Here is a 13,760-nt window from a genome sequence, read left to right on the forward strand (position 1 = left end):
CGGACGGACGGACGGACGGACAGACGGACAGACGGACAGACAGACAGATAGACAGACAGACAGACAGACAGACAGACAGACAGACAGACAGACAGACAGACAGACAGACAGACAGACAGACAGACAGATAGACAGACAGATAGATAGATAGATAGATAGATAGATAGATAGATAGATAGATAGATAGATAGATAGATAGATAGATAGATAGATAGATAGATAGATAGATAGATAGATAGATAGATTTTATGATTCCTCTTTCCATCCACTGGAGAGTGCAGTAGGCTAGTCAGTATAATTCAGCATATTTTTTTATAATTATGTTTCAGCAAATTGCTGCTAGGTTTTGTTCATAAAGTAAAACTTAGAAATATGTATAAATATGAATTAAAGCATTGAGAGTTATGTGAATAGGCCTACCTGTATACGAATACATGCACAAACCAACACCCTCTGTATATACAGCTCCAGAGATATTAACTTCAAAGTTATTATTGTTTCTCATGACATGCCTTTTATATTTATCTGTTCTGAATAAAACGTTCTTTGTTTATTTGTTTTGTAAACATTGTTTATATTAATGCCTCTCTCTCTCTCTCTCTCTCTCTCTCTCTCTCTCTCTCTCTCTCTCTCTGTGTGTGTGCACGCGCGCGCGCGTGTGTGTGTGCGCGTGCGTGTGTGTGTGTGTGTGAGAGAGAGAGACCCTAAACTATTATAAAGGAATCATTGTAAATATACTGATTATTATTGTTTTTATTACGGTTTTATCCTAAAATGTTAATTGTTAAATGTACAGTTTATTCTGATCTATTAATATTTTTATATATTTGCATTTTTATTTTCTTCTTCTTCTTCTTCTTCTTCTTCTTCTTCTTCTTCTTCTTCTTCTTCTTCTTCTTCTTATTATTATTATTATTATTATTATTATTATTATTATTATTCATTTTCTTTTCGCCTAGTCTCTTTATTAATCAGGGGTCACCACAGCGGAATGAAACGCCAACTTATACAGTTTTATGCAGCGGATGGCAACCCAACACTGGGAAACACCTATACACTCTAGCATTCACACACATACACTACAATTTAGTTTATTCAATTCACCTATAGCGCATGTCTTTGGAGTGTGGGGGTAACTGTATCACCCAGAGGAAACCCACGCCAACATGGGGGGAACATGCAAATTCCACACAGAAATGCCAACTGACCCAGCCTGGGCTTGAACCTGCGACCCTCTTGCTGTGAGGTGATTGTGCTACCCACTGCACCATCCTTTTATTTATTTATTTATTTATTTATTACTACTACTAATATTTAATTTGTTTATTTTTTACTATGTTTATATATATATATATATATATATATATATATATATATATATATATATATATATATATATATATATATATATATATATATATATATATATATATATATATATATATATATATATATAATGTTCTTTTTTATTGTAAACTTTACATTACATTGCTAACAATACATTTGTATCATTTGTCATGCAAACATTTGTCAATTATAATAATGCCAATTATTGAATTGAGAGAGAGAGAGAGAAACAATAAATGTCACAAGAAATGCAAATAAAAATGTAAGAAATTTTAATGTATACTTATATAATTTATACATATTATAGCATATTAGTAAGCAATACAGTGATGTCATGCCGAAGACCTTTTTATGCACATATACACAAAAGCAAGTTCAGTGATTGCGAGCCATTATTTATTATCTTGAAGTCAGAGTTTAAGCTTTATATAAAAACTATCTATAATCTGAGAAATAAGAAAACTGTTAAGTGTATTAATGTATGCAAACACGTACATGTTTTTGTTTTATTTTATTTTATTTTTTTGACTTTTTCTTTTTCCCTGATTGTTGTCATCCCCTGGATTTTTCTAATTGTTGTTACTTTTGAAATGTTTAATAATAACTTAAAAAAAAAAAAAAAAAAAAAAAAAAATATATATATATATATATATATATATATATATATATATATATATATATATATATATATATATATATATATATATATATATATATATATATATATATATATATATATATATATATATATATATATATATATATATCACCGTCCAATTACATCCCACCTATAGTTGAAACAACCAATCCCTGCGCGCATCCATGCGCCATGAACTTCTTTTGGTAACGGAAGTTTTTAGTGTCAAGAATTGATTGACACGATCCTGGACCAATCAGAAAGGCGTACGGCACAGATTCCCTTCAAGCCGCAGCCAATGAAAAACAAGAGAGGGGGGGGCTTAGTGAGGTCCATGAGTAGAGTGGATTTGGGGGTTTAAGAAGAAAACAAGGGTAAATTCCAGAGGTTGTGGTAAGTCGAAATGCCTTTAAAAGTTTATTCTTTCAGTATTCCTTTCGGCGAGCTGACATATCAGTGGCACACACGTAAAGATACACATGATTCAATACGAAAAGTAGCTTGTCAGCTGAGGCTAAATGTAGCAGCTGCGAATGGGAAGCCATGCTTTAGGTTTAGTCCTTTCTTCAAAAGAGCCGAGCTGAGCTTTCAAGAACGGACACAACCGGGAGCAGGGCTACAGTCAGGACTCCGGCTCTGCCGCTACAGTGGTGTCAGGGCGGGCGTAGGGCTCGTTCAGCGCGCGGTCAGTGTGTTAGTTCCTACACAAACACCAGCAGACAGACAGACATGTCGACTCGACTAGACTCTCTACTACCAACCCAAACTCTGTCTGAACTAACAACGGTCAGTACAAGTGCTGCTAACAGAAAGATGTAAAGCTTCTGTTTATTCAAAGTCGCTACAGTTTATTAGCTGCTGTTTTTTGTGTAAGTTACTCCCACTGTTCTTTTAGAGACTGAGAGGTGTTTTCTTTTGTTTGGCTTTAGTTGTATTACATTTCAGATTTCTTTGTGATGCTGTCTTGAGTACACTTGTTAACGTGGAATTAAAAGGTTATATAAACAGGTATATGTGCTCAAATAATATATATTTGGGTGTTTGTATCAGAATGGAGTCAAACAAGAACAATAATCGAAGAAAGCTCCTGTTTAGTGTTGTTTGTATCATTATCAGGCAGTTTTTGGTCATTTCTGAACTCATTCTAGGTTACTCTTTTGCTCCAGCTGTCACAGTGTGACAAAAGTTGAGCTCAATTATTAAGAGCGTGATTCAGAGCAGCTGGGGGGGCTCTAAGGGCCACCATGTGCTCATATGCCATGACAACAGTAACATAACACTAATGGCTAAAAACAAGCTCTTCTGCCAGGGGCCTCTGGGTGAAGCCTTATTTTATCGTATGTCTTGTGTTGTGTATTGTCCTGGCAGTGTCATTTGTTGCGCTTTTTTGTTGTTGAAAGAAAGCACATGGTTTGATGTGACTGCAGGCGCCTAAGTTTTTTTTATTTGAAAGCTGTTCAATGGATCATATTGTTTAAATTAGCCTCAGACACCAACATATAGCCAGTAACAGGACTATGAATACTCATTTATGGGTCCTGTGACTTCAGTTCCGCTCTTCTTAACCGGGGCTTTTTTTTCTAGGATAGAATTTAACTCAAAATTCCCATCATGTAATTCTTTGTATTTTTCTTAAATTTATCCTACTTAACCCATTGACTGTCGCTATACCAAATGGTTAACCATGTTTTTACTGTTTTAAATAATAAAGTGATTTAAAGAATAACTCTTTTAAATAATGGTTTACACACACACACAACATTGTTGGTTCACAAAAAAAAATCTAACGACTATAATCCTGTTGCACTACTACATTTTAGTTTTATTGTAAAAAAAAAAGAAAGAAAAAAAACATGTTAAATAGGAATCGCAGAATTGTTGCCACGACTTACAAATCATTGAGCTGAAGCTCGAGTTAAATTAAAATCAGCTTAAAGCTTGAATTAAATCGTAAATCAAATCACAATTGCAATATCTGTCAAAAAATCGTAATTAGATATTTTCCTCAAATCGCACAGCCCTAGTCTGCGGCTTTAAAAAAACTCTACATATTTTTTTGGATGTGGTAAGCTTCTCTTATTCGGACCCCAAAAGACGATTGTGGAAAGGCTGTGAGATAAAAACATTGAAATTTCGTGTCTGTCTAGCTGATGAAGCTGATATGTGGTGGGCTGTGGTTGTGGGCTGTGGTGTTTAGCACACCATAGTGAGCGTAGTAATGTGTCAGAAACACATTTAGGTGACGCACAGTGCTTTACATGGTGATTCAGCTCTCATTTTAATAGTCGTGTGACCTATTCAAGGTTGTGTGCTCTATTTATGAGGGTAGTTATGTCATGTGAAAGTTTAGTCAATGGCTGAAATGACAGTCCGGTATGCACTGGTATTGATTTTCCATATTGCGTTTGACAGGGTTATAATAGGTCTGATGCTGCTGCTGTGTTTAATCCAGCATTGATTTCCAGCTTTACATTCAGTTCTGAGTAATGGCATGAACAACACGGTATCACATTACGGAAGAAGAATAGCCTCTTGTCCGAGCAGCGAAGTTGGTCTGGGTGATATTGAAATGCACAGTTTAAAGGTGCAGCATTCTATCAGCCAACTTTATTTATTTATTCTTTATTTGTTAGTGGTGCTTATGGAAGCCAATTGTATAATGGCTATATAATATTTCTCGCATGATGCAGCATTTACCTTTGAGTAAAACAATTGCATACCTGCCTAAACAAAATGAAGAAACAATAATAATAATAATAATAATAGAAACGTTGTCCTGTTAAATTCATTCATTCATTTTCCTTCGGCTTAGTCCCTTATTTATCAGGGGTCACCACAGCGAAACGAACCACCAACTATTCTAGCATATGTTTTACGCAGCAGATGCCCTTCCAGCCACAACCCAGTTCTGGGAAACACCCATACACTCATTCACACTCATACACTACGGCCAATTTAGTTTATTCAGTTCACCTATAGCACATGTCTTTGGACTGTGGGGGAAACCGGAGCACCTGACGGAACCCCCGCGAACATGGGGGAGAACATGCAAACTCCACACAGAAATGACAACTGGCTCAAATCTGCGACCTTCTTGCTGTGAGGCTACAGTGCTAACCACTGGTCCTGTTCAATCTCAGAGAGAAATTTCGTCCAAAAATTAAACATTTCTGTTAATTTACTGTCTCTCACTACAATATTTGAAACTGTGATTCAGTGTTTTATGGAAGAAACTAAACATTAGTTACAACATTATTTCAGTAAGGCTTGCGCTTCAGTCTGTGATGAATGCACTCAGTATCATTTGCTGAGGGCTGTGGATGTTAATAATGTTCTGTCTCTTCCACAGACCAATCATTTTGCTTGATAAAACCTCTACAGAAAGCACGGGTATTAATTGAGATTTTCCTGTATGCTTTTTAACTCTTAAAGTGCAGTGGACTTAAATGTTATGACTCACAGAAGCTAAGGTTTCAGTTAAAAACCTTCTTTAATCTTTAGTTTATTTTAACAAAATTTGACCATCTTGGATGGCCTCAGGGTGAGTAAATAATTTTTTTTGGTGAGCTATTTTTTTAAATGGATCACAAATATCAGTATTGGTATCTACCAAATAGTCATTACATCCTTATTAGTGATGTCTGGATCTAGTCCACTAGCTCCTACAAGTAGACACTGAAAACAGTAGTCAGCTATATGAGATAAATGTATTCAATTCAACATAATTTTTACATTTCATTCACCAACAAAAAAAAAAAGTAAAAATAAAACGCTTTAAAATAAAAAGCTTTTTTTTCCCAAAAGGGGAAATGTGTCTGTTGTGTTGAGCTTGAAATTGAGTGCAGGATCAAGGTGTGTGACTATTCCGAATTTGAAGGAAACAGAAATGGGTTGTGTTGGAGCGCTTTCTTCAGGGATGACAATGGAGGGTTCATGAATGAAGATGTGATTGAGCTTTTGTAAAAAAAAAAAAGCCATCTATTCTGTCACTTTGGAGGAGGACCTGGATGGCATGCAGTAATCGGTTTGATCTCAGCAGCGATATGGTGCCACCGGTTCAGACTCTGCATGAGCATGTGTTAGCACTGCTCACTCTGTTACCGCTGTCCAGGTGCTTTCCCTATCGCCTTGTTTTCGACCAATCACATTTAAAGTGTAGGAATCACCTCAGGTTCATATTTGTTACCTATTTTGAACAGATGTTATTAAATATATACAGTGTTTTATGTGTATGTTATTACACAAAAAGATTTTTCCCCCAGTCTGTATTGTTGAGTTAGTTGACTAAGGGTGCTTTCACACCTGTGGATCGATTGATTTGTTCCTAAACAAGGATTAAAATTGTTACATTGTTGCTCTTTGTTGTTGGTGTGGTTCGCTTTCACACAGCAAAGTTTCTAAACGGACCAAAAGAGCTAAAACAAGTCACGTGCGAGTAAACTCTCCTCACATTGGTCAATGTTTCAGGGTTTATTTTTCAGAGTCTCGCTCAGCTGTCATGCGTCCATTTTTTCATTTATGGCGATGAGCAAAAAAACATCATAAGCAAAAAGCTGTGCTTTAATTTTTAATGGTAACACCCACAGACATCATCACCTAATATAAATCAGAGGTAAGACTTTCTCATACACAGCCGTTGGCTAGTATTGTGCATTATAGGCTTTACATTCATTCATTCATTCATTCATTCATTTTCTTTTCAGCTTAGTCCCCTTAATAATCCGGGGTTGCCACAGCAGAATGAATCGCCAACTTATCCATCACATGTTTCACTACCTACTGCGCCACTGCATCGCCCCAGGCTTTACATTATAAAGAGAAATAACAGATAAACCAAGACTGCTGTTTGGTCAATTTTCCTAACAGATAAACAATTAGCATGCTTTCACTTTTGTATTTGACATGAAAAGCACATTTGCCAGTAGGAATGACAACCCGCCCTACTCTCAATTCTCTCTTCATATAGCCGTATGCCTATTACATATCCATAATACACTGTGATATAGCCTGGTTCGGATCGTATTGCTTTTTCACTACAATCGATCCGCTCCAGAGTTCGTTTCAATCGAGCCGAGACCACCTCATTCAGGCGATCTCGGACCGATTGTTTTGGGCCACATCCGAGCGCGATTGTTAGTTTCACATATGTCGAACAAACCGCACTAACTGGGGAAATGAGACAGGTTCCGAAACAGAAGTTTAGGTGTGAAAGCGCCCTAAGGCCCACATGAAATCTGCACGCACTTTTAGCCCATCATTGAGTCTATTTATTTACTTGTGTAAGTGTGTGTAAACTAGGGCTGCACAATATATCGTTTCAGCATCGATATCGCAATGTGCGCATTCGCAATACTCACATCGCAAAGATATGCAATGTCCAGTCTGAATTACAGTTGACCAGGAGCCACAGAATTGTATTTATTTATATGAAAATGTTCATGATTTATTTACAACAAGTAATATTTTTTGTTTTTTGAGTGTATATATATAATGTATAAGAGACTTGCTTTGTTTGCCAAATAAAGTGGATCTTAATGGTTTTGCATTGTAAACATTAGATAAAAGTTAAAAAGGTATTATTTTTTTATTTCATATATTACGATTTTATTTATCATACTACCAAAATAATTCCGCATAAATCCACAGTTTTTTTAAAAATTCTCAGCAGAGGTAGCAAAACATGTCCACAGATTCTGTCTGGCCCTACTTATCAGTTACAAAAACTGTTTACACACAAATCCAATTAGTCGTAGCACACAACCCTAATCCTAGGCATATTAGCATAGTTTGTTGTATTTTCCAAGCTGCCATGCGAGTCATAAAAATCATATGCCTTTTTGTCAGTTGTGCAGGCCCACTTTGACGAGACAAGTTTGCATTAGAGGTCACTACATTTTACATTTTAATAAAGGGTAATCTAAGAAACTCTAGAAAGTGACTGAATTTAACGTACATCAAAGTTTCTTTTTTGCAACGCTTTGAAAAGTGTGGCTGACAAGTTCACGAGATTCTAAAGTGTGAGAGCGTCAGAGAGCGTTAGTCCTTTTAAAGGTGATAAGGAGACCTACTAATCCCGAACATCTCGTAGTGTAGTACCGTTCAGGTTGTTTATTACAGCTTATCCTTGTTCTTCTTTGACCTCTGTCTGTTGCTAAGACACAGTGGTTGCCACGGCAATGAGGAAGAATTCTAGAAGCCACTGAAGTGCTGAAATTCTCTCTGTGGTGTGGAGCCTTCAAAAGTGCTCATCCTATATTGGCTGGACAAGGGGATGACTTCGGGGAAGCAGGAGCCTAAAATATGGATTTAACAAATGTCAAAAGTTCAGTGAATAAAGGAAGATGCAGTTGTTTCGCAGCTGTTTTATGGAGAAGTGGTCATTTTTTTCATGGTCAGGATGACTAGGGTTGCCAAAAGTACAACCTTCAGTATCAGTCGGTGCTGAAATTTAAAAAACATCCTTTTCCTATTGGGCAGCTTCTTTAACACCACTGATTGGCCATTGTTCAATAGATATGACTGAGATTGGCTCATAACTTCACTGCTATTTACCCAGTGTTTACACTCACACTTGAAAACTAAAATCTCTGAAAGATTTAAGACAGAAATCTCTCAAATTTATGGGCGACACAATGGCTCAGTGGTTAGCACTGTCGCATCACAGCAAGAAGGTCGCTGGTTCGAGTCCTGGCTGGGTCAGTTGGCATTTCTGTGTGGAGATTGCATGTTCTCCACATGTTGGTGTTGGTTTCCTCCGAGTGCTCCGGTTTCCCCCACAGTCCAAAGGCATGCATTATAGATGAATTGAATAAACTAAATTGACCATAGTGTATGAGTGTGTATGGATATTTCCCAGCACTGGGTTGCAGCTGAAAAGGGCATCCGCTGCCTAAAACACATGCTGGATAAGTTGGCGGTTCATTCCGCTGTGGCGATCCCTGATAAAATGAAGGGACTAAGCCGAAGGAAAATGAACGAATCTCTTAATTTATAAAAGATTTATTAATCTGCATTTTGAAAATGAGCAAAATACTTTTTTGTTTTTGAACTACAAGAGTGAGGAAATAATAACAAAGTGAAAAATAATTATTTAAAAGTTTTAGAGGGAACTGACACTTTAAAGTGTCCTGCATATTTTAGTTCCAACCCCAATTAAACACACCTGAACTAGCTAATCAAGCTCGTTCTAGGTATACTAGGAACGTCCAGGCAGGTGTGTTGAAGAAAGTTGGAGCTAAACTATGCAGGACACTGGCCCTCCAGGACCGAGTTTGGGCACCCCTGCTTTATGACATGAAGCTTTATCCTGCTGGAAGTAGCCAACAATGCTCAATTGGTACTAATGGGCCCAAAGTGTGCCAAGAAAATATCCCCCACACCATTACACCACCACCACCAGCCTGAACTGTTGATACAAGGCAGGATGGATCCATGCTTTCATGTTGTTGATGACAAATTCTGACCATGTGAATGTCGCAGCAGAAATCGAGACTCATGAGACCAGCCACATTTTACCAATCTTCTATTGTGCAATTTTGGTGAGCCTGTTGGAATTGTAGCCTCAGTTCCTGTTCTTAGCCGACAGGAGTGGCACCGGTTTTCTGCTGCTGTAGCCCATCCGCCTCAAGGTTGGATGTGTTGAGCGTTCAGAGATGCTCTTCTGCATACCTCGGTTGTAACGAGTGGTTATTTGAGTTACTGTTGCCTTTCTATCAGCTGGAACCAGTCTGGCCATTCTCCTCTGAGCTCAACAAGGCATTTGCGCCCACAGAACTGCCGCTCACTAGATATTTTCTCTTTCTTGGACCATTCTCTGTAAACCCTAGGGATGGTTTTCCATGAAAATCCAAGTGGGTCAGTAGTTTTACTCAGACCAGCCCATCTAGCACCAACAACCATGCCACGTTCAAGGTTTCTTAAATCACCTTTCTTCCCCATTCTGATGCTCGGTTTAAACTACAGCAGACCGTCTTGACCATGTCTGCATGCCTAAATGCATTGAGTTGATTAGAAATTTGCATTAATGAGCAGTTGGACAGGTGTACCTAATAAAGTAGCTGGTGAATGTATATATAATTCTATATTTCTAACAGTGGAGCAGGAAGTGTTCTTCAGTCTCCACTGCTCCCACTACTATTTTATTCTATTCTCTCTCTCAGCTATAAAATGAAGTACAATACACAACTGTATATTCATTCACATGGTTAATAATAATGTTTCCTACTAGTTTTGTCAATTTGCTGACTAAGACTTGAGTAGATTTATTGTTAAATGACAATCTTTTCAACTGAACTAATAGAGGTTTATTTTAGCTAGAAGGAGTGAGCTATCTTTATGCCAAAGTCCCACGTACATACAATCTCTGATCAATTTAAAATAAGGTTTAAAAATATAATTGCTGTAATTTAACCATGAAATGTTGTGGCCAATCAAATGCAGCCTATGGCATGCATATTAATGATTAAATGTGAATCGACAGTTTTTCTTTTTATAAATTGGATTTTTTCCATATGCATCATGTATTGAAGTCCTATATGTATAGAGCTATATGGCACCTTTAATAGTTTTCTGACCCACTTAAAGATGCTCCTCTGCTGCCTTTCTTCTGCTCCAAGTATATTCTTCAAGCAAGTTTGCATTTTGATCTTTGAGCTGTGCACTTTTGCAGGAAAAAAGCTGTTCTCCACTCCAGCTGGTCAGAGTGTCAGAGGATGAGAGTGTCTGTACAGAGGTGACATTCAGCATCTGTCACTCTCTTTTGTTTTGCATCTGTGAGAGAGGAATGTGTGAAGTGGTTGATCGTGATGAATGTTGTATGATGATTTTCTTTCCTGTCTGTTCATCAGGCGGAAGAGAGGAAGGGGAGAGGGTAGACAACGCCCCAAAAATATGAACAGCCAAATATTAATAGAAATGCCATATGTTGTTCCACTGCAAATAGAGACAGAGGCAGTAAAGGGAATGGCTATAATGGACAAAATGGATCTTGTTTTTTAGATTTGTTAAAGTTTACACATAGGTCCTTGAAGGGCAAAAGTGTCTGTAAAAGCGATTGATCATAAAAGTATATGAAATATTACGTATATTATTATTATTTTTTTCTCATTTCTTCCTGATGATTACCTACCAAAAATGTATTTTATTTTTAAATTAAAGTTTGTTTACGTTATGCTATTTAAAATAAACAGAATATATATGGTTATAATTACAGTTTTATGAAAAGTGATTAAAAATGCAGGGTTCCTCTAGGGCTGGGCAATATTAAAAAAAAACAGATCACGATATCATTCACATGTTTGATATCATTTGATATTGATAATTATTTAATATTTTTAACAAAACATTTAGGAATATTGGGATTTTTTTTATTTGACCACTTTATTTTAAATTATAAACATTACTTTACAAACATTACAAAAAACAAAAATATTAAAACAAAATATCTGATTTCTTTATATTAAAATAAACATAAGTGTTAAAGAGACTCTTAAACTTGATAAAATATTACAAAGTGTGTTGCAATGGTTAAGTGTAAATGCTGAACAATCAAAGCAAATTTTAAGGTGTGAAAAATAATGATACGGTAAACCTCAAACTCTGTCAACAAAACAAATTATGATAATTAAATCTGAGCTTTTAAGTAAAGGAGCCAGCCATCATAATTCAAATATGCACTGAACATTACAAATTAACATTACTAAATTATCAACAGCATTTTGATGCATTATTTTTTTGTGTGTGTAGTGTCACAAAGAAAGAAATAAAAACCACCACTTTCACACATTCAAATCTCTCAATATTTGCATAAAAATAAACTCTTATCTATACCATTACACCCCAAAAAATATTAATTTGGCTTGCAGTGTTTAAAAGCAGAAAATGAATTTGAAGAAGAGAGTTTGCTCTGTATGTCAAACCTGAGAAAATGGTGCCAAGGTAGTTAAAAAATTTAAATCCCTGCCAACAAAATAAAAGCTAATTAATAAAAAAAAGTATTTTTTTCTGAAACAGGACTGGGATTGGATTTTGTAGTCTTAATGGATTTCAGTGGTGACTTTTTTTCTTTATAGTAACTTTCTTACTAAAGTTTAAAATTGTTATATGCCTGTTTGTATAGTTGAGGTCAAAATTGTTTGTCCCCCCTGTTTATTTTTTCCCCCATTTTCTGTTTAATGGAGAGAAGATTTTTTTCAACACATTTCTAAACATAGTTTTCATAACTCCTTTCTAATAACTGATTTATTTTATCTTTGACATGATAAGTAAGTGATAAGTGACAGTAAATAATATTTGACTAGATATTTTTCAAGACACTTCTATACAGCTTAAAGTGACATTTAAAGGCTTAACTAGGTTAATTAGGTTAACTAGGCAGGTAATTAGGCAAGTTATTGTATAATGATGGTTTGTTCTGTAGACTATCAAAAACAATAAAGCTTATAGGGGCTAATAATTTTGACCTTAAAATGTTTTTTTTATTTATTAAAAACTGCTTTAATTCTAGCTCAAATAAAACAAATAAGACTTTCTCCAGAAGAACTAATATCAGAAATGCATAAAATTCCTTGCTCTGTTTAACATAATTTGGGAAATAATTAAAAATAATTTAAAAACTCAAAGGGGTTAATAATTCTGACTTCAACTGTACATAAGCCCAGCCAAATTGGGCTTAAAATCAAAAGGGCAAACATATCAAAAAGGGTACAAGAGTATGTCACAGGCATGAACATGATCTTTGACTGGACAACAGTCTATGGAGTGCTTGATGATGACTTAATCTTTTGGTCTGAATGTAAAAATGGTCAGCTATTCTGAAAATGTCATTTAGCCTAGTTTCATCATTATCTGGGTTATTTCCATACCTCCTGATTGTCTTGTCTTTCTGCTGATGTTTTGCAGGTGTTCTGGGGTTTTGTGCCTGGGCATGGACCACCCTGTGCATAGAGGAGACACCATGTCCATTGGACTTCACGACAGGTACTGTGCAATGTATGTCATCTCTTTCTTCTATACACACACACACACACACACACACACACACACACACACACACACGTACTTCACAGTCTCTACACTGTACATCATCCCTGTGCAGAGCCACATGCGTTTTCATTTATCCTGTGCCCTATCTGGACATGGTCCTCCTGGTTAGCTTTGTTTTTTCTGTGTTGAATATTTTACATGCACTCTCTTTCCCAAACACCTCCACTAGTCTTATGTGAACTGTTATTAAGGACAACTTTGTTAAATCTGTGATATCCATCATGCTATGTGTCTCAGTTGGTTCAAAAGGAACTTCTGTTCTATCCTACAATGCAGATTGCTTTCTCTGTTGGTGACTTGACTACATATTGGTACTAAACTACCTTGCAACTACCCTCAGACTGCGAATAAGTTTTTTTTTTTTTTGCCTGTTTGTGAATTTTTTTTTTAGCTGTTGCACTTTACAATGGTGACTGGTTTGCAATGGTGCCATAACAATTTGCCAAAACGATAAGTGTTTTCGGAGCTGTCATCAACACTGAGCATGGTATATGTGAGAGAAATGTGGTATTTTCATATCAAATTGTATTATTACTGTATTGAATGTTCTTAAATATAAAAATACTAGATTTTTCATTCAATTTTTTAATTAAAATGTAAATGTCTTTGGTTATTGTTTGTCCTAAAGCAAATGCCATATAATTTATATAGTTCGATTACTTTGGTGGTTTGGAGAGACCCTCTAATAATTGTTCCTACTATGGATGCCAATGGCTGCTTTTTCCCCAATGTT

At 36.1% G+C, this 13,760-nt stretch overlaps 1 protein-coding gene across 4 annotated transcripts in view; it reads left to right on the forward strand.

The window, feature by feature from the left end:
* Positions 1 to 2,298: 2,298 nt before the first annotated feature.
* The window catches only part of klhl13 (kelch-like family member 13), a 91,845-nt gene continuing 80,383 nt past the window's right edge, over positions 2,299 to 13,760 (forward strand). The window contains exons 1-2 of one of the 4 annotated variants that reach the window (XM_056458152.1): positions 2,299 to 2,377; positions 12,884 to 12,973. In XM_056458152.1, the coding sequence (XP_056314127.1) occupies positions 12,909 to 12,973 (65 nt within the window). In that variant the 5' untranslated portion in view covers positions 2,299 to 2,377; positions 12,884 to 12,908. Of the gene's footprint in view, positions 2,378 to 2,592; positions 2,771 to 12,883; positions 12,974 to 13,760 lie in introns of those variants that run through there. The other 3 variants (XM_056458154.1, XM_056458153.1, XM_056458155.1) reach the window with 3 other exon arrangements.

The sequence above is a fragment of the Danio aesculapii genome, chromosome 5 (genome assembly GCF_903798145.1).
Source record: "Danio aesculapii chromosome 5, fDanAes4.1, whole genome shotgun sequence".
NCBI lineage: Eukaryota > Metazoa > Chordata > Actinopteri > Cypriniformes > Danionidae > Danio > Danio aesculapii.